This window comes from Scyliorhinus canicula, chromosome 2, assembly GCF_902713615.1.
Source record: "Scyliorhinus canicula chromosome 2, sScyCan1.1, whole genome shotgun sequence".
NCBI classification, from domain to species: Eukaryota; Metazoa; Chordata; class Chondrichthyes; order Carcharhiniformes; family Scyliorhinidae; genus Scyliorhinus; species Scyliorhinus canicula.
The window spans coordinates 241,733,563-241,757,998 of record NC_052147.1 but is presented as its reverse complement, the minus strand read 5'-3'; the positions used below and the strand labels follow the sequence as shown (position 1 = coordinate 241,757,998).

The 24,436-nt window shown below is 48.2% G+C and overlaps 1 protein-coding gene across 3 annotated transcripts in view; it reads right to left on the bottom strand.

The window, feature by feature from the left end:
* mgat5 (alpha-1,6-mannosylglycoprotein 6-beta-N-acetylglucosaminyltransferase) overlaps nucleotides 1-24,436 on the bottom strand; it is a 175,960-nt gene that overhangs the window by 14,621 nt on the left and 136,903 nt on the right. For all 3 annotated transcript variants that reach the window (XM_038789876.1, XM_038789875.1, XM_038789877.1), the window contains exons 14-15: nucleotides 23,872-23,988; nucleotides 18,842-18,916 (exon numbers count right to left, since the gene is read on the bottom strand). In XM_038789876.1, the coding sequence (XP_038645804.1) occupies nucleotides 18,842-18,916; nucleotides 23,872-23,988 (192 nt within the window). The remainder of the gene's footprint in view (nucleotides 1-18,841; nucleotides 18,917-23,871; nucleotides 23,989-24,436) is intronic.

The window sequence follows — 24,436 nt, the reverse complement described above, 5'->3', positions numbered from 1 at the left end:
CTATCAAGCGGCACTTACTTAGCAATAACCTACTCACTGTTGTCAGTTTGGTTCCGCCAGGGTCACTCAGCTCCTGACCTCATTACAGCCTTGGTTTAAACATGGGGAAAAGAGCTGAACTCCAGAGAGTGACTCCCCTCAACATCAAGGCAGCATTAGACTAAATATAGCATCAAGGTGCCCGAGCAAAACTGGGAGTCAATGGGAATCAGGGGAAAACACTCCCTGGTTGGAGTCATACCTAGCACAAAGGAAGATGGTTACGGTTGTTGGAGGTCAGTCACCTCAGTCCTGGGACATCACTGCAGGAGATGCTCAGGTGGTGTCCTGGAATCATAGAAAATAGAAGCAGGGAGAAGCCATTTTACCCTTCGAGCCTTCTCCGCCATTCATTATGATCATGGCTGATCATCAAGTTCAATACCCTGATCCCGTCTTACCCCCCATATCCCTTGATCCCTTTAGCCCCAAGAGCCATATCTAATTCCTTCTTGAAATTACATAATATTTTGGCCTCAACTACTATCTGTGGTAGCGAATTCCACAGATTTGCCACTCTCTGGGTGAAGAAATTTCTCCTCGCCTTAGTCCTGAAAGGTTTACCCCTGGTAAAAAAAGAATTGGGTATTCTAAATTTATTAATAAAAAAGCTTTACCCCTTATCCTCAAACTTCTGGACTTCCCCATCATTGGGAACATTCTTTCTAAATCTACTCTGTCTAATCCTGTTAGCCATGATGTGGAGATGCCGGCGTTGGACTGGGGTGAGCACAGTAAGAAGTCTTACAACACCAGGTTAAAGTCCAACAGGTTTGTTTCAAACACGAGCTTTCGGAGCACGGCTCCTTCTTCAGGTGAATGGAAAGGCTTGTTCCAGAAATGTTTATATAGACACAGTCAGAGATGCCCCGGAATGCGAGCACCTGCAGGCAATCAAATCATCAAAGATTGCATCTTTGATGATTTGATTGCCTGCAGGTGCTCGCATTCCGGGGCATCTCTGACTGTGTCTATATAAACATTTCTGGAACAAGCCTTTCCATTCACCTGAAGAAGGAGCCGTGCTCCGAAAGCTCGTGTTTGAAACAAACCTGTTGGACTTTAACCTGGTGTTGTAAGACTTCTTACTGTAATCCTGTTAGAATTTTGTAAGTTTTCTAAACTTCAATGAACATAATTCTAACTGATTTAGTCCCTCCTCATATGACAGTCGCGCCGCCCAAGGAATAAGCCTGGAAACAACCATCTTCAGCTGCTTCATCAATGGCCTTCCTTCCAACATAAGAACAGAAGTGGAGATGTTCGCTGATGATTGCACAACATTCTGCACCATTTAAGAACAAAGAAAAGTACAGCACAGGAACAGGCCCTTCAGGCCTGTGCTGATTATGGTGCCCTTGTACAGCTTTCGCATCAGTTGGTAGTTAGCCTTCTGAGTAGAGGAGGAGAAGTTGGCAACAATGCTGAATGCTCTGTTCACCTGCTTCTTACTCTGGAAACAGCCTGCTCTCGGTGTCGTCCTGTTGGTAAAAGATCCGTTTAGTTTTTCTTTTGAAGTTTTTGAAACAAAGATTGCATAGACTCTGCTGTTCGTCATTCACTGTAGAAAGTGCAGTGAAGAAAAGAGGGGAACGATATAATGGGATTTCTTGTGGCTCAGTGGGTAGTGCCCCTGCCTCTGATCTGGAAGCTCTGGGTTTGAGCCAGACTCCAGACCAAGAAATTCTAGAGTGCTAAGTAAGGTGCATTCAAAACTTAGCTAGACACGTAGTAACCTATAAATCCTTCCTATGGCCTTATGACAGGCACTTGTTGCGCATGTATGACTGATTCAAACGATTACGGAAATTTTTTTAAAATAGCACTGGTTACGAATTTGTGTTAAGAATAATGGTGAGGCTAATAGTGACCATATTATTATGGAGTAAGTTGGACAGCAACCTCCAGAACATGCACTTGCGTAGTCAAAAGTGGAATTGTTCCTGTACAAACTGTTATAACACTATCCTACTGACAGATTTGCAATTGAAAACTATGTAAATGTATGAAGTTGCCATACTAACCCACTTGTTTACCATTAAATAAAGATGATCATGGCTGGTGCATTCAGGTATAAATCAATTTTTATTGGTCTGATAAAAGTCAATTACTGTCAATCTCTCGAGCACTGAACGTTTAACTGAAGAATGGAACTTTATTCCATTAGAATTTGATTAGTGTTGGACATTTTTTGTTTACCCCTTTCTTAGTCCTTTATCTTTCTCAATCCCATCTTTCCCTCTCTATTTCACTTTACATATATGATTTTACAACAGATTGCAGATGCAAAGTTATACTGCCTGATTTGGACTGCTTTGTGAGGTTCCTTCAATTTAATTGGTTGTAGAATCACAATGTTGCTTGCCTTGCTCGCAAAGGCCTCAGATTCCAAGTAGAGGAAGTCATGATGGGAAGATCCCTATATGAAGTCTTACATCACCAGGTTAAAGTCCAACAGGTTTATTTGGAATCATGAGCTTTCGGAACGTAGCTCCGTCATCAGGTGAGTGAAGAGGTAGGTTACACAAACACAGCGTATATAGACAACGCCAATGATGCAAGATGATACTCTGAATGCAAGTCTTTGCAGGTAATTACTTATTTTTTAATCTTAATTTTCCCCAATTCTTTTTGTTAAATATTTTTATTCAAACAAAATGCTCAAAGCTCAGGGGCTAGACAGCTGGTTTATGATGCAGAACAAGGCCAGCAGCGCGGGTTCAATTCCTGTACCAGCTTACCCAAACAGGCGCTGGAAGGTGGCGACTAGGGGCATATCACAATAGCTTCATACTTGTGACAATAAAAGATTATCAATATTACAAAAAAAATTCCAACACAACACAACCTATCCCAATACAGTTTTATACTAAGACTATCCCCCCCCAACACAAAGACCCTAATAGACTGACCAATCCCCCATCCCCCCCCCCCCCCCCCCCAACAGCTGATGGCAACCAGCTCCATAAAAAAGGCAATGAACAGCTGACACCTCAAGTGAAACCCATCCACCATCCCCTAATTGGATTTTCTCAAGTTACAGAAATTCCATGAGGTCCCCATACCAAGTCAAAGCCTTATGTAGCACCGGAGACCTGCACCCAAACAAATCTTCCTCCGGACTGTCAGCAAGGCGAAGGCCAAGACATTTGTCTTCGTCCCCACCTGCAGCATTGGCGAGTCTGACACTCCACAAATAGGCATGGTTCCAGTTTAATACCCAGAATCCCTGACATGAGACCTAAAAATTAAGTGTAGGGCGGGACTGGAACAAGTTTGCTGGTCCACTAGAGCACCGCTCACACCTGTCCTCCACCCCACCCCCCACCCCCCCCCCCCCCCCCCCCCCCCCCTCCAAGAACCTTCCTATACACACCCTGGTCAGGTGCACCATCTTGAACTGTATCATGACTTAATCTTGCACACAACGGGGTGAAGTTACACAGAGTGGTGAGTGCCCGGAACGCGCTGCCAGGGGTGGTTGTGGAAGCATATACATTAACGGCATTCACAAGGCACCTCAACAAATACTTGGATAGTATGCTTATAAAGGGATATAGCACTGGGAAGTGCTGAGGGTTTTGGCCAAGGGTGGTATCATGACCGGTACAAGCTTGGAGGGCCGCAAGTTCTGTTCCTGTGCTGTATTATTCTTTGTTCTTGTTCTATGAAGTGCCTCAGTCCACATCCTCTCCACAAAGACCAAACTCAGCTCGTCCTCCCATTTCCTCTTTCCTTCTTCCAATGGTGCCTGCTCAGTCATCAACAACTGCCTATAAATGTCTGAGATCCTTCTATCCCGTAGCTCATCCAAGGATAGGACCCTACCTATAAATGAGGGCACCGATATCAGGAGAAAGGAAGCTCCTTACGTACAAAATTACACACCTGAAAGTACCCGAATACATTCTCTCTTGGGAGCTGGACCTTTCTTAGACCCCATCTAGATTGGCAAATCGATCTCCAGAAACATATCCCCAACCTCTGCAGCCCCTCCTCTCCCATGCCCCGAACATTGAATCTAAGCCAGACGGCACAAACCTATGGTTCCTGCAAAATGCCAACGTACAGTCCAATTTAAAATGCTGCCTAAATTGATGTAAATCCACACAGAGGTAATTACCACTGGGCTTGACAAATATTTTACCAGAGAGAATGAGAGTGGAGCAGTAACAAGGGCCCTCAGACTCGGTGCTATGTACGAAGCTTCCTCCATCTGCTCCCATGTAGAATCCAGAACCTTAAACCATTTCCACACCTTCGCAATGTTTGCTGTCCAATAATAACAGATTATGTAGTGCCAACCCCCTGATTGTCTATCCCTTTGCAGCAATGCGAACCAGAGGGGCCTAATCCACCTAAACAAAAGTAGATATTAACTTATTGACCGTACCAAAGAAAGCCTTAGAAAGAAAACAAGAAAGTGTGCAAGCAAGACTGGGAGACACAGGAACAGAAACAAAAACTTTCAGAATATTTGATTTATTGTCACGTGTACCGAGTTACAAAGTATTGTTCTATGTACAATACAGGTTGTTCCATACATGAAAAAATATAGGACATACATAAATACACAATGTAAATACATAGACACAGGCATCGTAGAGAAGATGTGTGAAGAGATCGGTTCAATCCATTAGAGGGTCATTCAGGAGTCTGTGAACAGCAGGGAGGAAGCGGTTTTTGAACCTGTAAGTGCATGTTCTCAGACTTTTGTATCTCCTGCCCAATGGAAGAGATTGGAAGAGAGAATTACCTGAGTGGGAGGGATCTTTGATTATGCTGCCCGCTTTCCCAAGGCAGCGGGAGGTGGTAGACAGAGCCAATAGATAGGAGGCGGGTTTGGGTGATGGACTGAGCTGTGTTCATGACTCTCTGTAGTTTCTTCCTGTCTTGGGGTGAGCAGTTTCACACCAGGCTGTGATGCAGCCAGATAGGATGCTTTCTATGGTGCATCTGTAAAAATTGGTAAGAGCGGATGTGGACATGCTGAGTTTCCTTCGTTTCCTGAGGAAGTATAGGCACTATTGTGCTTTCTTGGTCATAGCATCGATGTGGGTGGACCAGGACAGATTGTTGGTGATGTGCACACCCAGTAATTTGAAGCTGTCAACCATGGACAGCACGGGAGCATTATGGATATCACAATTGCTTCACAGCTCCAGGGTCCCATGTTCGATTCCGACTTAGGTCACTGTCTGTGTGGAATCTGCACATCCTCGCCGTGTGTGCGTGGGTTTCCTCCGGGTGCTCCGGTTTCCTCCCACAGTCCAAAGATTGGATTTGTTTATTGTCACGTGTACCGAGGTACAGTGATGTGCAGGTTAGATGGATTGGCCATGATAAATTGCCCTTAGTGTCCAAAATTGCCCTTAGTGTTGGGTGGCATTACTGGGTTATGGAGATAGGGTGGAGGTGTTGACCTTGGGTAGGGTGCTCTTTCCAAGAGCTGGTGCAGACTCGATGGGCTGAATGGCCTCCTTCTGCACTGTAAATTCTATGAAATCTCCACCTCGGCACCATTGATGCAGACAGGGGCGTGTACGATACTTTGCTTCCTGAAGTCAATGGCCAGCTCCTTAGTTTTGTTGAGGTTGAGGGAGAGATTGTTGTCATTACACCATGTCACTAGGTTCTCATCTCCCACTTTCTATATCTTTTAGCTTTGACAAAGCGTCATCTGGACTCGAAACGTTAACTCTTTTCTTTCCCTACAAATGCTGCCAGACCTGAAGTTTTCCATCGTTCTCTCTTTTGGTCTCTATCTCCCTCCTGTACTCTGGCTCACCTTTGTTCAAGATCCGACCCACTACGGTCGTATAATCAGCAAACTTGTAGATGGAGTTGGGAGCCAAATTTTGCCACAGCCTTGTGTGTATAGGGAGTATAGTGGGGGCTATGTACACAGCTTTGCGGGGCCCCGGTATGGAGGACTATCGTGGAGGTGTTGTTGTTTATCCTTGCTGATTGTGGTCTATGGCTCAGGAAGTCAAGGATCCAGTTGCAGTGGAAGGAGCCAAGTCCTAGGTTTTGAAGCGATGATATATGAGCTTGACTGGGATAATCGTGTTGAAAGCAGAGCTATAGTCAATGAATAGGAGTTTGACATAGGAGTCCTTGTTGTTGAGATGCTCCAGGGATGAGTGTAGGGTCAGGGAGATGGCATCTGCTGTGGACCGGTTGTGGTGGTGTGCGAATTGCGTGGATCAAGGCATTCTGGGAGTACGGAGTTGATCTGTCTCATGACCAACCTCTCGAAGCACTTCATAATGATCGATGTCAAAGCCACCAGACGGTAGTCGTTGAAGCACGTTGCCTGGTTCTTCTTTGGTACTGGTATGAAGGTGGTCTTCTTCAAACAGGTGGGAATCTCAGAACAGAGTAGGGAGAGATTGAAGGTGTCCGCGAACACACCCGCCAGTTGGTCTGCGCAGGATCTGAATGCACGACCAGGGACTCAGTCAGGACCCGTTGCTTTCCAAGGGTTCACTTTCAAGAAGGCCGATCTGACTTCGGAAGATGTGACGGTAGGAATGGGTGCATACAAGACTGCTAGGGCAGTTGACAACAGTTTGATGATTTTCTGCTCAAAACGAGCATAGAATGCATTGAGTTCATCGGGGATGTCTGCCATGCTGCCGCAGATTCTACAGAGCTTTGCTTTGTATTCCGTTATGCTGTTTAAGCCCTGCCACAGCCGACGAGAGTCCGTGACATTCGTCTGTGAATCATGCTTAGTCTGGGCTTTGCGGAAGTTGGTCCTTGATTTCTTGTATAGATCAGGGTCAGCCGTATTGAGCGCCTCAGACCTCCTGGCCTTCAGTAGGGATCGAATCTCCCGATTAAACCATGGTTTCCGGTTGGGGAACATACTACTTTCTTCAGCTCGCAATCTTCTACGCACTTGCTGATGAAGTCTGTGACAACAGTGGCATGCTGCTTAGATTTGTTGCTGAGTTATTGAATATGGGCCAGTCTACTGACTCCAATCAGTTGCGTCGGAGTTCATCAGGTGTCTCGTACTAGCATTGCACAACCTTTTTTTTTTAATATAAATGTTTTTTAAACAAAGTATATTTGCCGTTATGTACACAGGATATGATATAATATATATATATATATATATATATATATATATATATAGAGAAGGGCACACACACAAATCACAAAGGGAAAAAAAAGAAAACGAAGAAAGGTTACATGAGAGAAATACAAAATCAATTATTTACACACATAAGTAGGCATCTGGGGAGGGGTGGGGCAGATACACATTTGGGTGCCAGAGAGACAATTACGGAGGGCAATACTCGAATGGATCTGGTGCTGGTGTTGTCCCTTGCTTCTCCCGGATGGATTTCGCTGCCGTTGTCTTCTCGTGCTCACTTCCGCTTCAGCCGGCCCTCCAGTCTTCCGCCTGTATTCTCCTTTTTCTCTGCTCCTGTGGATGCCAAGTTTGTTAACGTTTCCCTGCCTCCCCCCCCTCCCGGCTCTCCTCTATTGTTCCCTGTCTCTTCCCTCTTCCCCCCACCCCGTAGTTCGCCTTTCTTTCCTCGTAGATTTAGCAGATCCCCCCCCCCCCTCCCAATCTCTCCCCCTCATGCTTTGGCTACTGTCCCCTGGTTCTTGGCTACCTGGCTATTCTTCTGCTGTGTGTTGGCCACAAACAGGTCCCAGAACAATTGGCTGTGTGGCTCCCAGGTTCTGTGGAATCCATCGTCTGACCCTCGGATGACGAATTTGATTTTCTCCATTTGGAGAGATTCCAAGAGGTTGGACAGCCAGTCTGCAGCTTTGTGTGGTGCTGCCGACCTCCAGCCGAACAGGATTCTATGGCGGGCGATCAGGGAGGCAAAGGCAAGGGCGTCCGCCCTCCTCCCCAGGAATAGATCTGGCTGGTCTGAAACCCTGAAGACTGCCACTTTCGGGCATGGCTCCACCCTCATCACTTTGGACATTGCCTCGAAGAAGGCTGTACAGTACTCCACAAGGCTGGGCATGGTTGGCCGGGCCTCCTTGGCACCGTTCACATCTATCCTCCACCTCCAGGAAGAGCCTACTCATACGGATTCTTGTTAAGTGGGCTCTATGTACCACTTTTAGTTGCGTCAGGCTGAGGCTTGCGCACGTGGAGGTGGAGTTGACCCTATGCAGTGCTTCGCTCCAGAGGCCCCATCCTATTTCGATTCCCAGGTCCTCCTCCCATTTAATTCTTGTTGCATCCAGTACGGTGTCGGCCGCTTCTACCAGTCAGTCATACATGTCACGACAGTTTCCTTTATCTAGGATGCTTGGGTCCAGTAACTCTTCCAGTAATGTCTGTCTTGGCGGTTGTGGGTATGTCCTTGTCTCCTTTCGTAGGGAAGTTTCTGAGTTGCAGGTACCTTAGCTCGTTCCCCCTGGCTAGCTGGAATTCCTCTGTCAGTTCGTCAATTGTTGTGATCCTGACTGTCAGTGTCCCTCCCTCCTGTCCCCACGTTTTGAAGGTGGAGTCAGTCAGCGCTGGTGTGAACCTATGGTTGGTCAGGCCAAATTGCTGCCCTAGTTGGTTCCAGGACTGGAGGGTGGCTATCACCACTGGACTGCTGGAGTGTTTTTTGGGTGGGGATGGGAATGCTGCCGTGGCGAGGGCCCGTAGGGAGGTCCCCCTGCAGGAGGCCTCTCCGCATGCACCCATTCGACTTCTGGCTCCTTGATTCATCCCCTTATTCGCTTGGCTGTCGCTGCCCAGTGATAGAATTGTAGGTTTGGGAGGGCTGTGGATTTGGTTTTTTGGAAGACCTTTTTTGGGATCCTAGCATTCCTTCCCCCCCATACGAACGTCATGATTAGTTTGTCCAGTGCTTTGAAAAAGGCCTTAGGAATGTAGATCGGGATGGATCTGAATAGGAAGAGGTATCCGGGCAGCACCTTCATTTTGATCGTCCGGACTCTCCGCGCGAGGGAGAGTGGGAGTGTGTTCCATCTTTGCAGGTCCTTTTTTACTTCCTCCGTCAGACTGGTGAGGTTCCATTTGTGGATCTCTTTCCAGTCATGGGCTATTTGGATCCCCAGGTAGCGGAATGTGTGTCGGGCTTGTTTAAATAGCAGTCCAGTTAGTGCTGCCCCACCTACTTGTGGGTGTACCGGGAAGATCTCCCTTTTGCTCATGTTGAGATTGTAGCCCGAAAAGGTGCCAAACTCCTTCAGGAGTGCGATGATTCTGCCCATGCTACTTTGTGGGTCCGAAATGTAGAGGAGCAGGCCATCTGCCTAGAGTGAGACTCTGTGCTCTCTGCCACCCCTTTGGATCCCCCTCCAGCTTTTTGCTGCTCTGAGCGCAATTGTTAGTGGCTCGATCGCTAGAGCGAACAGCAACAGGGACAGTGGGCATCCTTGTCCGGTGCGCCTGTGCAGCTGGAAGTATCAGGAGTTGCTGTTGTTTGTCCGCACGCTCCCCATGGCAGCGTTGAATAGGTGTTTTACCCAGGAGGTGAACCCTGTTCCAAGCCCGAGCTGCTCCAGTACCTCTGAGGTATTTCCATTTGACTCTGTCGAAGGCCTTTTCTGTGTCTAGGGAGACGATCACCTTTGGTGTTCTCTCCCCGGATAGGTCATCATCATGTTCAGCAGCGCCTAATGTTCGAAGTAAGCAGTCTACCTTTGACAAAGCCCATCCGGTCCTCTGCTACCACCTCTGGCACGCAGTTTTCTAGCCTTTTGGCTAGAATCTCGGCCAGTATTTTGGCATCTGCGTTCAGCAGACAGATGGGTCTGTATGACCCACATTCTGTTGGGTCTTCATCTTTCTTGGGTATCAGCGAGATTGAAGTCTGTGCTAGCGTGGGTGGCAGTGTGCCCTTAGCTAGCGAGTCTGTGAACATCTCCCGCAGGTGCGGGGCCAGTGCTGTCGCAACCCATCTGGTCGCGGCGCCTTCCCCACCTGCACGGAGCTAATGCTGTCCATGATCTCTCCCAGTGCTAGTGGTGCTTCCAGGTTCTGCTTTCTGCCCTCCCCACGACTGGTATGTCCAGTCCATCAAGGAACCATTTCATCCCAGACTCCCCCATTGGGGGCTCTGAGGTGTACAGCCATTGGTAGAAGGCCGTGAAGGCTTTGTTGATCTTTTCTGATTCTGTTGCTCATGTGCCTCTTGTACCCCTGATTTGTGCAATTTCTCTGGTGGCTGCCTGCTTTCTCAGCTAGTGTGCCAGCATGCGGCTGGCTTTGTCTCAGTGTTCGTATAGGTCCCACGTGCCTGGCGGAGTTGATGCACTGCTTTCCTGGTGGAGAGCAGATCAAAGTGCCTTTATAACTCTTTCCTCTCCACCAGGAGCCCTACAGTCGGGGCCTCAGAGTATTTACGGTCTACCTCCAGTATGGAGTCGACCAGCTGTTGCCTAGCTGCCCTTTCCTCCCTATCTCTTTGCGCTTTGAAAGCGATGATTTCCCCTCTTAGCACTGCCTTTAACGCTTCCCAGAACGTAGAGGGTGAGACCTCCCCATTCTGGTTGTTCTCCATGTACTCTGCTGTGGCCCACGATATCGTTTTGTTGAAGGCCTTGTCAGCTAGTAGGCAACGTCCAACCATGTGGGGTGTTGGGCCTTGCCCGTCTCCGGCCTCACGTCCATGTAGTATGGAGCATGGTCTGATATCACAATTGCGGAGTATTCCACTTTGTCTATCCCTGGAAGCACTGTTTACCCACCACAAAGAAGTCAATTCTGGTATATATGTTATGTACTGAGGAGAAGAAGGAAAACTCCTTCTGCCCTGGGTGGGTGAACCTCCAGGGGTCCACTGCTCCCATCTGTTCCATAAAGTGACCGAGTTCTCTTGCCATGCTTGAGGTTTTCCCCATTTTGGGGTTTCATCTGTCAGACGTTGGATCCTGCACACAGTTGAGGTCCCCCCCCCCTCCATGATTAGCCGGTGCGTCGCTATGCAAGGGATTTCTGCCATGGTCTTCTTGATGAAGCTCGTGTTGTCCCAGTTGGGCACGTACACGTTAACCAATTCTACCGGTGCCCCATCCAGGGCCCCGCTGACCATGACATACATCCCCCCCCCCCCGGTCCGTAACCGTCTTTGTTGCCCTAAACATCGTCCATTTGCTGATCAGTATTGCCACCCCCCTGGCCCTAGTCCAGCAGCAGGAATGGTAGGTCTGTCCTACCCAGCCCTTTCTTACCCGCAGTTGGTCCTGCTCTCTCAGGTGCATCTCTTGGAGGAAGATTATGTCTGCCTTCATGTTTCTTAGGTGGGTGAGGACTCTCGATCTTTTCACTGGGCCATTCAGTCCCCTTATGTTCGAGGTGACTATCCTGGTGGGGGGCCTCTGTCCCCTTGCTCCTGTGGGATTAACCATATTTACCTGGTGGACACGCCCCTGCCCTCCGGGGTTCCCCTTTGTTAGGGGGCTGTCTACGATGGCCGCTGTCACTGCTCTCACCATGCGGTCGGTCCCCTGCACTGCAGGGTTTCCCTTCGTCCAGGGGACACCTGACAAGGCCGCCCACTGTGCAACCGCCATGGGGGTAGCCCCCTGCACTCTGGGGTCTCCCTTCGCCCACAGACTGTGCTGGGTGGATGCTTGCAGCGATTCCTTGTTCCAAGCCCTTGGTTGTGGCACTTTGTTGCCCTATTGCTGTTCCTTTTCTAGCTTTGTTTGTCCCTCCGTCTCGGTGTTCCCCGCCCCCGGTCCCTCCTTTTCCTCCCACTCTCCGTATATCCCTCCATTGTCCCTCCTTCCGCTGTTCCTATCCCCGTTTGCTCTACCGCCTCTGTTAAGTGCCCCCCCCCCCCCCTCACAAGCCTGGCGCCTTTCCCCCTGTTGGGGGCTCGCTGTGGCCCTGCTTTGTTCCGTGTCCCCAGTGCTAGCTTTCTTGCTAGTGCGGTGACCCCCCTCTCGGGAGTTACTGTCTCGCTTCTCCCTTGCCTAGCCTCTGTTTTTCTGCCCACTCTTCCCCCATCCTACCCTGCGCTCCCCTCGCTTGCTGTCCCTTCTCCGATGCTCCGTTCCCTCGTGCTGGGACCAGAGCAGACATAGAGGCCGCAGTACAGGCAGCAATGGCCAAGGCCCTGGCGGAGATGCAGCTCGCCCTGGGCAGAGCAGAGAAGAAACTGGAAGCCCAAGAGGAGGCCTGGTCTCCCACCTGTGGCGGTCCCTCGGGTAGTGGTTTGCTTTTTGTTCAGGGTGCGCTCGCCATGGTGGGGGCGGGGAGTCTGGCGTTGCCTCCCCCCATCTCCGTCGGATATCACAATTACTGAGTTGCCGGATATCACCGGTACTAGTTAACGTGTGGCGCCCAACTGGGACGACTCAAGCTTCATCAAGAAGACCATGGCAGAAATCCCTGACATAGCGACGCACCGGCTAATCATGGGGGGGGGGGGGGGGGGGGGGAGGAGACGACACTGCAACTGTGTACAGGATCCAACGACTGACAGATGAAACCCCAAACGGGGAAAACCTCAAGCATGGCAAGGAAACTCGGTCACTTTATGGAACAGATGGGAGCGGTGGACCCCTGGAGGTTCACCCACCCAGGGGAGTTGTTTCCCCTCGCCAGGGGCTCTGTATTTCTACCCTCGCTGTTGGTTTTCCCGCCCGTGTTCCTCGGTAAACTTGTTTGCTTCAGCGGGAGCTGTGAAGAAATACTCTCTTCCTTGGTATGTGACCCAGAGTTTCGCTGGGTACAGTATACCAAAACACACATTGTTCATGTGAAGAGCTGCTTTCGCTCTATTGAATTCGGCCCTCTTGGCGAGATCTGCCCCAATGTCCTCGTAAACTCTAATGGAGTGTCCTTCCCATTTGCAAGTTCTGTTCTGCCTGGCCCAGCACAGGATTGTTTGTCTTGGTACCAGTGCAGTTTAGCTATAACTGCCCTTGGGTGGTCCCCTGCCCTGGGCTTCGGGCGCAGCGACCGGTGTGCTCTGTCCATTTCTGGTGGGTTGGGGAAAGTTTCCCTCCCCACTAAGTTGCCCAGCATCTCGCCCACGTAGGCCGTTGGGTTTCTACCCTCTATCCCCTCTGGTAGGCCCACTATCCTGACATTGTCGTCTCGAGTGGTTTTTCTGATCATCCACCCTGCCCTTCAGGCTCCCCTGCGTTGTGCCCAGTCTCGCCACCTCTTTCTCCAGGGCCGTGATTCGGTTGCTCATGTCATCGCGGCTTTTTCCAGCTCCTTAATGGTCGCCTCTTGGGTTCCCAGTTTCTCCTACTGAGCTTCCAGTTTCTTCTATGCTCTGCCCAGCGCGAACTGCACCTTCGCCAGGGCCTTGGCCATTACTGCCTGTACTGCGGCCCCTACGTCTGCTTTGGTCCCTGTCTTGTTTTCCTGCTGATGTTCCCTCAGCGCCTCTGTAAAGGCTGCCTCCCAGTTCCAGTTCCTCTGTGGTCCAGGGGGGGAAATGCTCCTGTCTGTCCAGTTGTTTTTGTTGCGGCGAGGCTTCCGTTCCCCCGCTTCATGTGCCGATTAGTTCGTCTGAACGGGCTCGCGCATTGCCCAGTGCGCTTTTGGTGCCCTTTCTCCCTCTACTTTGGCTCCCTTCTGGCATTTTACCCCCTTTTCTTTTCTTGTCCCCCCACGCCCCCTTTTTTCTCCCTTTCTTCCCCCCCCTCTAAGAAGACCCTTCTCAGGCAAGTTTTGTTTTTCAAAAAGTGGGGGAAAAAACGAAATTTTCTTTCCCTTAAAAGTTTTCTTTTCAAAGATTTTTTTGGAAACAGGGGAAGTTCTTTTCTTTTTCTCCTCCTCACTCACACAGAGACCAGAGAGAGAGAGAGAGAGAGAGAGAGAGAGATATAGAGGCTTCGCACAACCTTTTTAACCGGATTCTCCCGCTTAGCTTTCTGCTTGTATGTCGGGAGAAGGAGCACTGTCTTATGGTCCGATTTTTCGCAGTGTGGTCAGGGTTGGGCCAGTGGGCACCCTTGATGTTTTGTTGCAGTGGTCAAGGATGTTGGCATCCCTGGTGGGACAGGAGATGTGCTGGTGGAATTTTGGCAGTACACTCGAGGCTGGCCTGGTTGAAGCCCTCGGCCATGATGAACAAGGCCTCCGGGTATTCCGTTTCAAGCGGTGTTTATAGCGATGTACAATTTATCAAGTGTTTTCTTCACTCCCGCCTGGGTGGGATGTAGACTGCCATGGTGATGGCAGAAGTGAATTCCCGTGCAAGGTAGAATGGGTGGCACTTCACAGTCAGGTATTTCAGGATCTGGAGCAGCCGTTCGCCAGAGTTGCCACTTCTAAGCTACCAGAAAGAGTTGCTGAGGAAGCAAACCCCTTCACCCTTCGCTTTGCCCAATGGCGGCGTGTGGTCCATCCGGTGTATTGAGAAATCATTGATTGTATGGCACACTCCGGTGAGGCAGGGGTGACCCATGTCTCCGTGGAACAGAGCACAGAACAGTCTCTTACTTCCCTCAGACGGAATTCATCTTCATCTGATACATAGAACATACAGTGCAGAAGGCCATTTGATCCATCGAGTCTGCACCGACCCACTTAAGCCCTCACTTCCACCTAGTCCCCCTAACCCAATAACCCCTCCTAACTTTTTTTTTGGACATCCAAGGGCAATTTACTGTGGCTAATCCACCTAACCTGCACGTCTTTGGACTGTGGGAGGAAACCGGAGCACCAAACATAAACTCATGCAGACACGGGAGAACATGCAGACTCCACACAGACAGTGATCCAGCAGGGAATCGAGCCTGCAGCCCTGGCGATGTGAAGCCACAGTGCTAACCACTATACTACCGTGCTGCCCTCATATGGTCCACTAAATCTAGCTTTCAATGGTTTGCCCAATACAGGTAATAACATTAGCACTTTCTCCTCTGTCCTATGATGTGGAGATGCCAGCGTTGGACTGGGATGGGCACAATAAGAAGTCTTACAACACCAGGTTAAAGTCCAACAGGTTTGTTTTGAATCATTAGCTTTCAGAGGAAGGACCTACGCTCCGAAAGCTAGTGATTCAAAACAAACCTGTTGAACTTTAACCTGGTGTTGTAAGACTTCTTACAAAAGTATGAGTTTGTACTCTCTCATTAGCCATTGCTTTTAGTCCCTGCTGTGCTGTTGTTAAATGTTTCCTTGCTACCTCACAAGCCCCATTCAGTCTTTCTCTGAAATTCGATACCTAGTCCAAAAATGTAGTCTGATTTCTTACTCAATAACATTTCTTGGATTAATTTCAGTGGTCCTCTAACTTTATGTCCATAAACCAAGGACTAAGTCTTGTAGAATCATTTGGTGCATCCCTAATAGCAAATAATAAAAATTGAATTCCTTTGTCCCAATCATGAGGGTAATCTTGATTATAGCACTCTCATCATTGTTTTCAAAGTTTGATGCCACCTCTCCTGTGCTCCCGGTGACTCTGGTTGTTATGCCAGTGATTTATGCTGTTTTATTTCCTGGCTATTCATGACCTCTTTACCTAATCCTGACATTAAATTTAACCCGTGATCTGATTGTATCTCTTTCGGTAAGCCATATCTAATAAAGGACTTGGTTAATTCCTTTGCCGCTCTCTTGGCTGCAATGTTTCTCAACAGTATGGCTTCAGGAAATCTAGTGGATATATCCACAATTGTTAGTAAGTATTGATTTCTACTTTGCATTTTTGAAAGTGGTCCAACACATTCCACTAGAATACTTGTAAAAAGTTATTTAAAAGCTGGAATAGGGGTCAAAGGTGCTTGCTTTATTGCAGCTTGTGGTTTCCCTAATACTTGTCATGTGTGACATGTTCAACAAAATTTAAACTATATTTTTCTGTAGTCCCGGCCAATAATATGGTTTTGGTATCTTAGCTTGTGTTTTCTTTATTCCTAGATGCCTTCCTAATGGAATTTCATGAGCTATCATTAAATTCTTTTCCCCCATACTCAGGAGGTAATACAATTTGATGTATTTCTGCCCATTTGTCATCTGCACTTGTGCTATGCCACTTTCTAATTAATATGCAATCTTTTACATGATAACATTCAGGAATACATGGGGCGGAATTCTCCGCAACGGCCGACACCGTCGTGAAACCCGGAGTGTTTCACGGCGGCGTCGGAGGCCGCTCCTCGCCACCTATTCGCCCCACCCCCCGGGGGGGCTAGGAGTGGCGTGCCGTAAATCCCGGTGCGCCGAGAATGTCGCAGCCGGCGCGCCTAATGACGTCAGCCGCGCATGCGGAGGTTGGCCTGCTCCAACCCGCGCATGCGCGGTTGCCGTCTTCCCCTCCGCTGCCCCGCAAGACGTGGCGGCTTGATCTTGCGGGGCGGCGGATGGGAAAGAGTGCGTCCCTTGGAGACGCCGGCCCGACGATCGGTGGGCACCGATCATGGGCCAGTCCCCTCCCGAGCACAACCGTGGTGCTCACTCCCCTCTCTGACCCCCACAAGCCACAAATGAACCTTTGGCGCCATGTTCACGCCGGCAGCAACCAGGTGTGGAACGGCAGGCCGCTCCGCCCACCCGGGTCGGAGAATCGCGGGTCGCCGTGAAAAACGGCAACCCGCGATTCTCCGACCAGCGTGTCACAAAACGCGACACGCCATTTGGGGGGGGGGGGGGGGGGGGGGGGGGGTGGTGGTGGGAGAATCGCGAGGGGTGCCAGAGCGGCCCTCCCGCGATTCTCCCACCCGGCGTGGGAGCGGCGAATCGCGCCCATGGAGTCTCCAATTCAGAGTAAACTGTTTGATAAATCGGTTTTAATTTGGAATTGCCCTGCTGTAATTCTATCAATCTCTTTGAGCTAAACACCAGTTTATTTCCCTTCATGTCTTTCCTCTTTATTCAGCTTACTCAAGATGGTATCCATTTCTCATCCTGCGCTCCCTCCTAAGGTGAGATAAGAGGAGTTATGTGCCTCTGATCTCATTACCACACAATCAGGAGACACCCCAGGATGGCTCATTTACAATTTTTCTGTACCTTGATCTTCTACTGCCATTCAACTACAGGAGGCATTACTATTAACTGCGATCTAGCTATATCATTCCCTTGAACGAACTGAATCACAAGGTCTGAAGTAGGGAAGTTTGTTGATGGCTGCAGTGCTCAGGACCACTCATGACTCCTCAAACACTGAAACAGTCCATTCCTGCATGCAGCAAGACCTAGACCAATATTCAGCTTAGGGCAAAAAGTGACAAGTAGGATTCACACCACGGAGGTGCCACACAATGACCATCTACAACAGCAGTGAATTTAGCCATCTCCCCTTGATGTTCAACAGCATTACCACTGCTGAATCCCCCACCATCAACATTCTGGGGGTGTTACCATTGACTAGAAACTGAACTGGTCCAGTCATATAAACACTGGCTACAAGAATAGATCAGGTGCTGGGAATTCTGAGGTGAATAATTCACCTCCTGACTCCCCAGAGCCTGCCCACTATCTACAAGGCACACGTCCTGAATGCGATGAAACTCTCTCCATTTGCCTGGATGGGTGCAGCACTAACACTCGAGCTCAACACCATACAGGACAAAGCAGTCTGCTTGGCAGATCTGCTATCATGGCTGTGGGTCTTAGATGGGGATTTTCATGATCTTATTTACAGATATTTCTGAAGGCAAAGCTGTTTCTAAACACTACCTTGATATTGAACATTAACCTAACTATATACAATAAAGACTCCGCAAGAGGCTCTGCATAGAATGGTCTCTCTCAAGGTTCTGTTGTCAACCTTTTAGGTTACAACTGGCGCCCCATCCACCATATCAAATATTCACTCCCTCTGCCACCAGCACACAGGGGCAGCAGTATGTACCATATAGAAGATACAGTGCAATAAATAACCACGGCTCTTTTGACAGCAACTTGCAAACCTGCAACTTCTACCAGCTAGAAGGATAAGGGCAGCAGGCGCATGGAATCATGACCTACAAGTTCCCCTCCAAGCCACACAGCATCCTAGCTTGGAAACATATGACCAATACTTCGCTATCCCAGAATCAAAATCCTGAAACTCCCATCCTAATAGCACTGCAGATGTATCTACACCAGATAGACTCTTGCAGTTCAAGGCAGAGACTCACCACAATTTCTCATGGGCAAATGGACTGAGCAGCAATGCCAGTCTTGCCTCACATGGAATGATTTAAAAAAATTTTTTTTAAAAACCCAAAGTCCAACTTGTGTTTGGCTAAATCAACGAATATTTCATGCATTTCCTGCTTAAACCAAACTTCACTTATGCTATTATGGAGCAGATGTTGACAATTCTCAGCATATTCGACAGTATTAGTGGAGGAAACAGAGGAGTTAACATTTCAGTACTGGCTGACTGAAGAGTCAACATCTGAAATTTTAACTCTTCTCACAGCTTCAGCCTGACCTGAATATTTCCCATGTTTCGTTTTCTATACATTCTTCAACAAAAGAAACATTCAATTTAACTTTTCTGAAACCGAACTCCATTGAGACAAATACAGCCTTTATTCAGGCAAATGAACCAATACTTTTATTAAGTGGTAACATTGATGAGTTACAAATATAACCTTAAATAGTTGAAATTTAAATATTCGTAAGATTTGAAAAAGTACTTTTCAATATTTCATACATTTACACAACATGCGAATGAAATATTTGTCATATATGAACTCTATGAAAAACAGCGAGTCCTTCTGAAGAGCATTTAAAAACTATAATTATCTCAAACACTGTTCATTTAATTACAATAAAAATTTAGCCACCAATTTTATACTCAAAGCACAGAAACACTGATTCATCTGGTGAAGCAGTAATTTTCCAGGAGGATTTCCCTTCAGTCAATATTTCTAGATTGCACGTTAAAAGAAAAAGTACCTGATTTTCAATAAAAGCACTGACTCTCTGCAACATCCCTTCGCAGTTGAATTCATAGGGCAAATATGGCTCAATCTATTAAAGAGAAAAAATGTCTGATGAATATTGGCAGCATCAAGCACAGCCAGATCAAGTTACCCACTGACAGATGGGGAATGGGGAAATAAACTCGCTCTTCTTCACTTCAACCATATTCTCAGAAGAATATATATTGCAACCGCAGTGAATTTTATTTCTCATTCTGTACAATTCAAGGCTAGACAGAACAGCCAGTGAAATGGTCCATTTGCCATATTGTGAACAAGTGATTTTCAGTTAAGATCCTTACAACCCACAGAGAATGCAGTTTTCATAGAATTTGCAGTGCAGAAGGAGGCCATTCAGCCCATTGAGTCTGCACCGGCTCTTGGAAAGAGCCCCCTACCCAAGCCCACAACTCCACTCTATCCCTATAACCCAGTAACTCCACCCAACACTAAGGGCAATTTAGCATGGCCAATCCACCTAACCTGCACATCTTTGGACTGTGGGAGGAAACCGGAGCACCCGGAGGAAACCCACGCACACACAGGGAGAACATGCAGACTCCGCATAGACAGTGACCCATGCCGGGAATCGAACCTGGGACCCTGGAGCTGTGAAGCAATTGTGCTAACCACAATGCTACCGTGCTGCCTTGCAGTTTTCATTTCATGCTGGGTCCCAGATGCAGAAGGTTTGCAGGTCAATTTATTTCTGCCTCCAGTCTCATTTTGTTTGACCTATTCCCTTCTCACCTATTCCCCCCAATTCCAGTTGCAGTGTCATACCACAGACATCCTCCAGTACCTCACCTGGGAAGAACATTTATCTGTTGAAATAATACAATGCAATCCTCTCCTATCCTCAAGCAATGTTCACGCAGATGCATGTTGCGGCAGTGCGTCACTTCAGAGTAATTACACAGGAACCCTGGCTGAATTTTTTCTGTCCCTGCGACTGATTAGAATGAACTTATGCATTTATTTTCAGAGGGGGTGGCTGACTGGAAATGTGTAATCAAGCTGTTTCTTTCTTTCAATCTTCATTTCCTCATGTTAGAGCCAAGTATCGTCACCGTTAACCTTGAAGTCGAACGAGTTCATCACTAAAGATGAATTTATATTATACATTACATCCTCAGGACATGCTTCATCAGATCCAGGTGAATTGCATTTGAAGTGCAATTATGCAGGGAAACAGAGTAGCCAGTTTACACATAGCAACATTTAGCAAATAGCAAGTGAGATGAATGACATGTTAATCAGTTTATGTTGATGCTGGCTAGGATACGGGGAGAATTCCCTGTTCTTCTCTGAAATATCATGATTTAGAAGTAGTAATTAAAGGTATCAAAATAGTAACTTTTGCTCAGTATACATACAAACATATGAATTAGAGTAGACCACTCGGTTCCACAAGTCCTCTCCGCCATTCAATAAAATCAATTAGCTCTGATCCCCTTGCTCATCAATAATCTCTGCCGTAAAAATATTCAAAGACTGCTTCCACCACCTTTTGAAGAACGATGGCACCCAAAGAAATTTATTTCATTTCAGACTTAAATGGGCAACCCCTTATTTATACAGTAGTCCCCCTTTATAACGCGGGTGTTGGGGTCCAAGACAGCCACCCGCGTTGCATCCGAGCCGCAGATATCCACGATGGGGGTTAATTTTAGAATACAGGGCGACAGAGGGGAGGGGCGATGTGAGACCATGCTGGTCTTGCAGAGGCCCGTATGACCTCCTCCTGTGTTCTCTGCTCTCTCCCTCCAATCAGCCGGAAGTGTCAATTTCAGCGGCCGGCTCACTTTGATCCGGAGAGGGAAGCTGCTCTCTCCCTGAAACAATCAGCCGGCCGCTGAAGTTGACACTGCCGGCTGCTCTCTCCCTCCAATCAGAAACATTAAAACTTAAAAGTTGGATTGGAGGGAGAGAGCAGCCGGCAGTGTCAATTTCAGCGGCCAGCTGATTGTTTCAGTGAGAGAGCAGCTTCCATCTCCGGATCAAAGTGAGCCGGCCGCTGAAATTGACACTGCCGGCTGCTCTCTCCCTCCAATCAGCCGGCAGTGTCAATTTCAGTGGCCGGCTCACTTTGATCCGGAGAGGGAAGCTGCTCTCTCACTGAAACAATCAGCCAGCCGCTGAAGTTGACACTGCCGGCTGCTCTCTCCCTCCAATCAGTACCCCAGCAGCCACAGCCTGTACCCCAGCAGCCACGGCCTGTACCCCAGCAGCCACGGCCTGCACCCCAGCAGCCACAGTACCCCAGCAGCCACGGCCTGTACCCCAGCTGCCACAGCCTGTACCCCAGCTGCCACAGCCTGTACCCCAGCTGCCACAGCCTGTACCCCAGCAGCCACAGCCTGTACCCCAGCAGCCACAGCCTGTACCCCAGCAGCCACAGTACCCCAGCAGCCACAGCCTGAAGCCCAGCAGCCACGGCCTGTACCCCAGCAGCCACAGCCTGTACCCCAGCAGCCACAGCCTGCACCCCAGCAGCCACAGCCTGTACCCCAGCTACAGAGGGGAGGGGCGATGTGCGACCATGCTGGTCTTGCAGAGGCCCGTATGACCTCCTCCTGTGTTCTCTGCTCTCTCCCTCCAATCAGCCGGAAGTGTCAATTTCAGCGGCCGGCTCACTTTGATCCGGAGAGGGAAGCTGCTCTCTCACTGAAACAATCAGCCGGCCGCTGAAGTTGACACTGCCGGCTGCTCTCTCCCTCCAATCAGTACCCCAGCAGCCACGGCCTGCACCCCAGCAGCCACGGCCTGCACCCCAGCAGCCACGGCCTGCACCCCAGCAGCCACGGCCTGCACCCCAGCAGCCACGGCCTGCACCCCAGCAGCCACGGCCTGTACCCCAGCAGCCACAGCCTGTACCCCAGCAGCCACAGCCTGTACCCCAGCAGCCACAGCCTGTACCCCAGCAGCCACAGCCTGTACCCCAGCAGCCACAGCCTGTACCCCAGCAGCCACAGCCTGTACCCCAGCAGCCACAGCCTGTCCCCCAGCAGCCACAGCCTGTACCCCAGCAGCCACAGCCTGTACCCCAGCAGCCACAGCCTGTACCCCAGCAGCCACAGCCTGTACCCCAGCAGCCACAGCCTGTACCCCAGCTACAGAGGGGAGCGGCGATGTGAGACCATGCTGGTCTTGCAGAGGCCCGTATGACCTCCTCCTGTGTTCTCTGCTCTCTCCCTCCAATCAGCCGGCAGTGTCAATTTCAGCGGCCGGCTCACTTTGATCCGGAGAGGGAAGCTGACAGTTGGGGTCCATAAGCCCCCCCGCCGTATATCGCAAACCGCAGTATTGCGGAGCGCGGTATAACGGGGGACTACTGTATACAGTTCATACAATCCTAGTTCCAGATTTTCTCACAAGAGGAAACCTACTTCCCACATCCACACTGTCAAAAGTCCTCAGGATCCTGTATGCTTCAATCAAGTCATCTCTTATTCTTCTATACTCCAGCAGAGACAACTTGTCCAACGTTTCCTCCAAGACAACTCACCCATTCAATTGGTCGACTGAGATACAAAGTCGGCATAATCCCCGATGACCATAGGCTACTTTCCCCCTTTGAAGGGGAGAGCTGACTGGTGGTGATTTAACCTAGTCACCACACCTGAGGTGAGGGGCAAGGTTGAGAAGGCGGGACCTTCATGAATAACCTCAGCCTGTATGGGAATTGAACTCACGCTTTTGGTCTCACTCTACATCACGAACCAGCTGTTTAGCCAACTGAGGTAACCGATATCAGGAAGGAGCCAGCTAACACAAAGACAAGTTTAAACGTAATGTGCATGAGGGGGATGTTCTTGTTATGAGCAAAGGTTTACCAGACTGATTCCTGGGATGGCAGGACTGCCATTTGAGGAGAGATTTGAGTTGGTGAGGATTATATTCGCTGGAGTTTGAGGGAGGAAATCTCAAAAACGTATAAAATTCAAATAGGACTAGACTTGTTCCCGATGGTGGGTCCAGAACCAGAAGTTACAGTCTAAGGATAGGGGGTAGACCATTTGGGACTGAGATTAGGAGAAATTTCTTCACCCAGAGAGTGGCAAGTCTGTGGAACTTGCTACCACAGAAAGCAGCACAGGCCAAAACATTATATGTTTTCAAGAAGGAGTTAGATATAGCTCTTGGGGCTAAAGGGATCAAGGGATGTGGAAGAAAAACAAGAACAGGTTACCGAGTTGGATGATCAGCCGTGATCATATTGAATGGCAGAGAAGCATTGAAGGGCCGAATGGGATATTACTGCTCTTATTTTCTATGTTTCTGTTTCTAAAAGTCGTTCAGATCACAGAGCAGACAAATAATTATGCAGTAGCTAAAGAATTCAAGATATCGGAGAACATTGGAGATTGGAGAAAGCACTCTGCACCACTTAGGCAGTTGCCAAAGAAACAACGTGGTAATGGAAGAAAGATTAGCTTGTGTTGGGAACATGGATAAGATTTTCCATGAATATTGATATGCCAGCTAGTCAAATAGTAAGAGAGAAAGCAATGCTGGTGAAGATAACTAGCCATTTAAATTTTCCTTTTGATGAAGTTGAGAAAATTTATAAATTTAGCATCTATAAATTAATGTCCATCTCCACGGAGGTTATTATTTACTGAGAATAAAAATTAAATAAAAACATTTTTGGTTACTTTTGTACTGTTTGGCAGGAAGTCTCCGACCTGGTGACATTGGAATAGGGAAGGGGATTTCAAATATTACTCATGCAAGTAATCTTCACTACTTTTTGGCTAAAAATTTAGTCTTATACACTCATGACAAATTGTAAAAACATTTGATTAGCTTTGTTGTTCATGCTGTACTGTCTTTCCCAAAATATTCTGCTGTGTCTCTCCAGACCAACATTTGAAGATGCATAGGCTCAATTTACTATTTTTAGTACAAAACAAATGTACTGATTTGCAGTCTCGTTTCAACATGCTCAAATAAACACAAAACAATACTATTTCTTCAGATTTATCTTTGAGTTAATTTTACCTTCTGATTAAGAATGGCCTTCACTGCATGTTCCACCTCTACAGGGTCATCAATGTTAACAGTCCAGACATGAGGTTTTCCAATAAATACCTCAGCATATGGATGCTGTGAAGTTAACTGTGAGAACAAGTTAGACTTGTTAGAACAATGGAAGAATCAGGTTAAAATTACAATAAAAAGGAGCACAACAACTTGAATTGCTAGAGTTCCTTCAATGTAGTAAAACACACCAAATTGATTTCTAGAAGCCATATCAAACAAAATCTGGCACCAAGTCACACAAGGAGACATTCGGGCAAATGACCGAAGCTTGATCAAAGTAGGTTTTGAGTAGCAGGTTAATGCAGGAAGCTGAATAATCGAAAGATGCACAGTACCCAAAACCATTCAAACTTAAACAAAAAAGTGACGTAGGTCTTCCAGTCCATAAAACATATGTAGGATATACAATGGCTGAAGCAAGCATCTTCCTGGTCTATTTTGTTTCTTATATACTAATTCTGTCAGAAATGAACAATAGCTTGGGCAGCACGGTGGCGCAGTGGTTACCACTGCTGCCTCACGG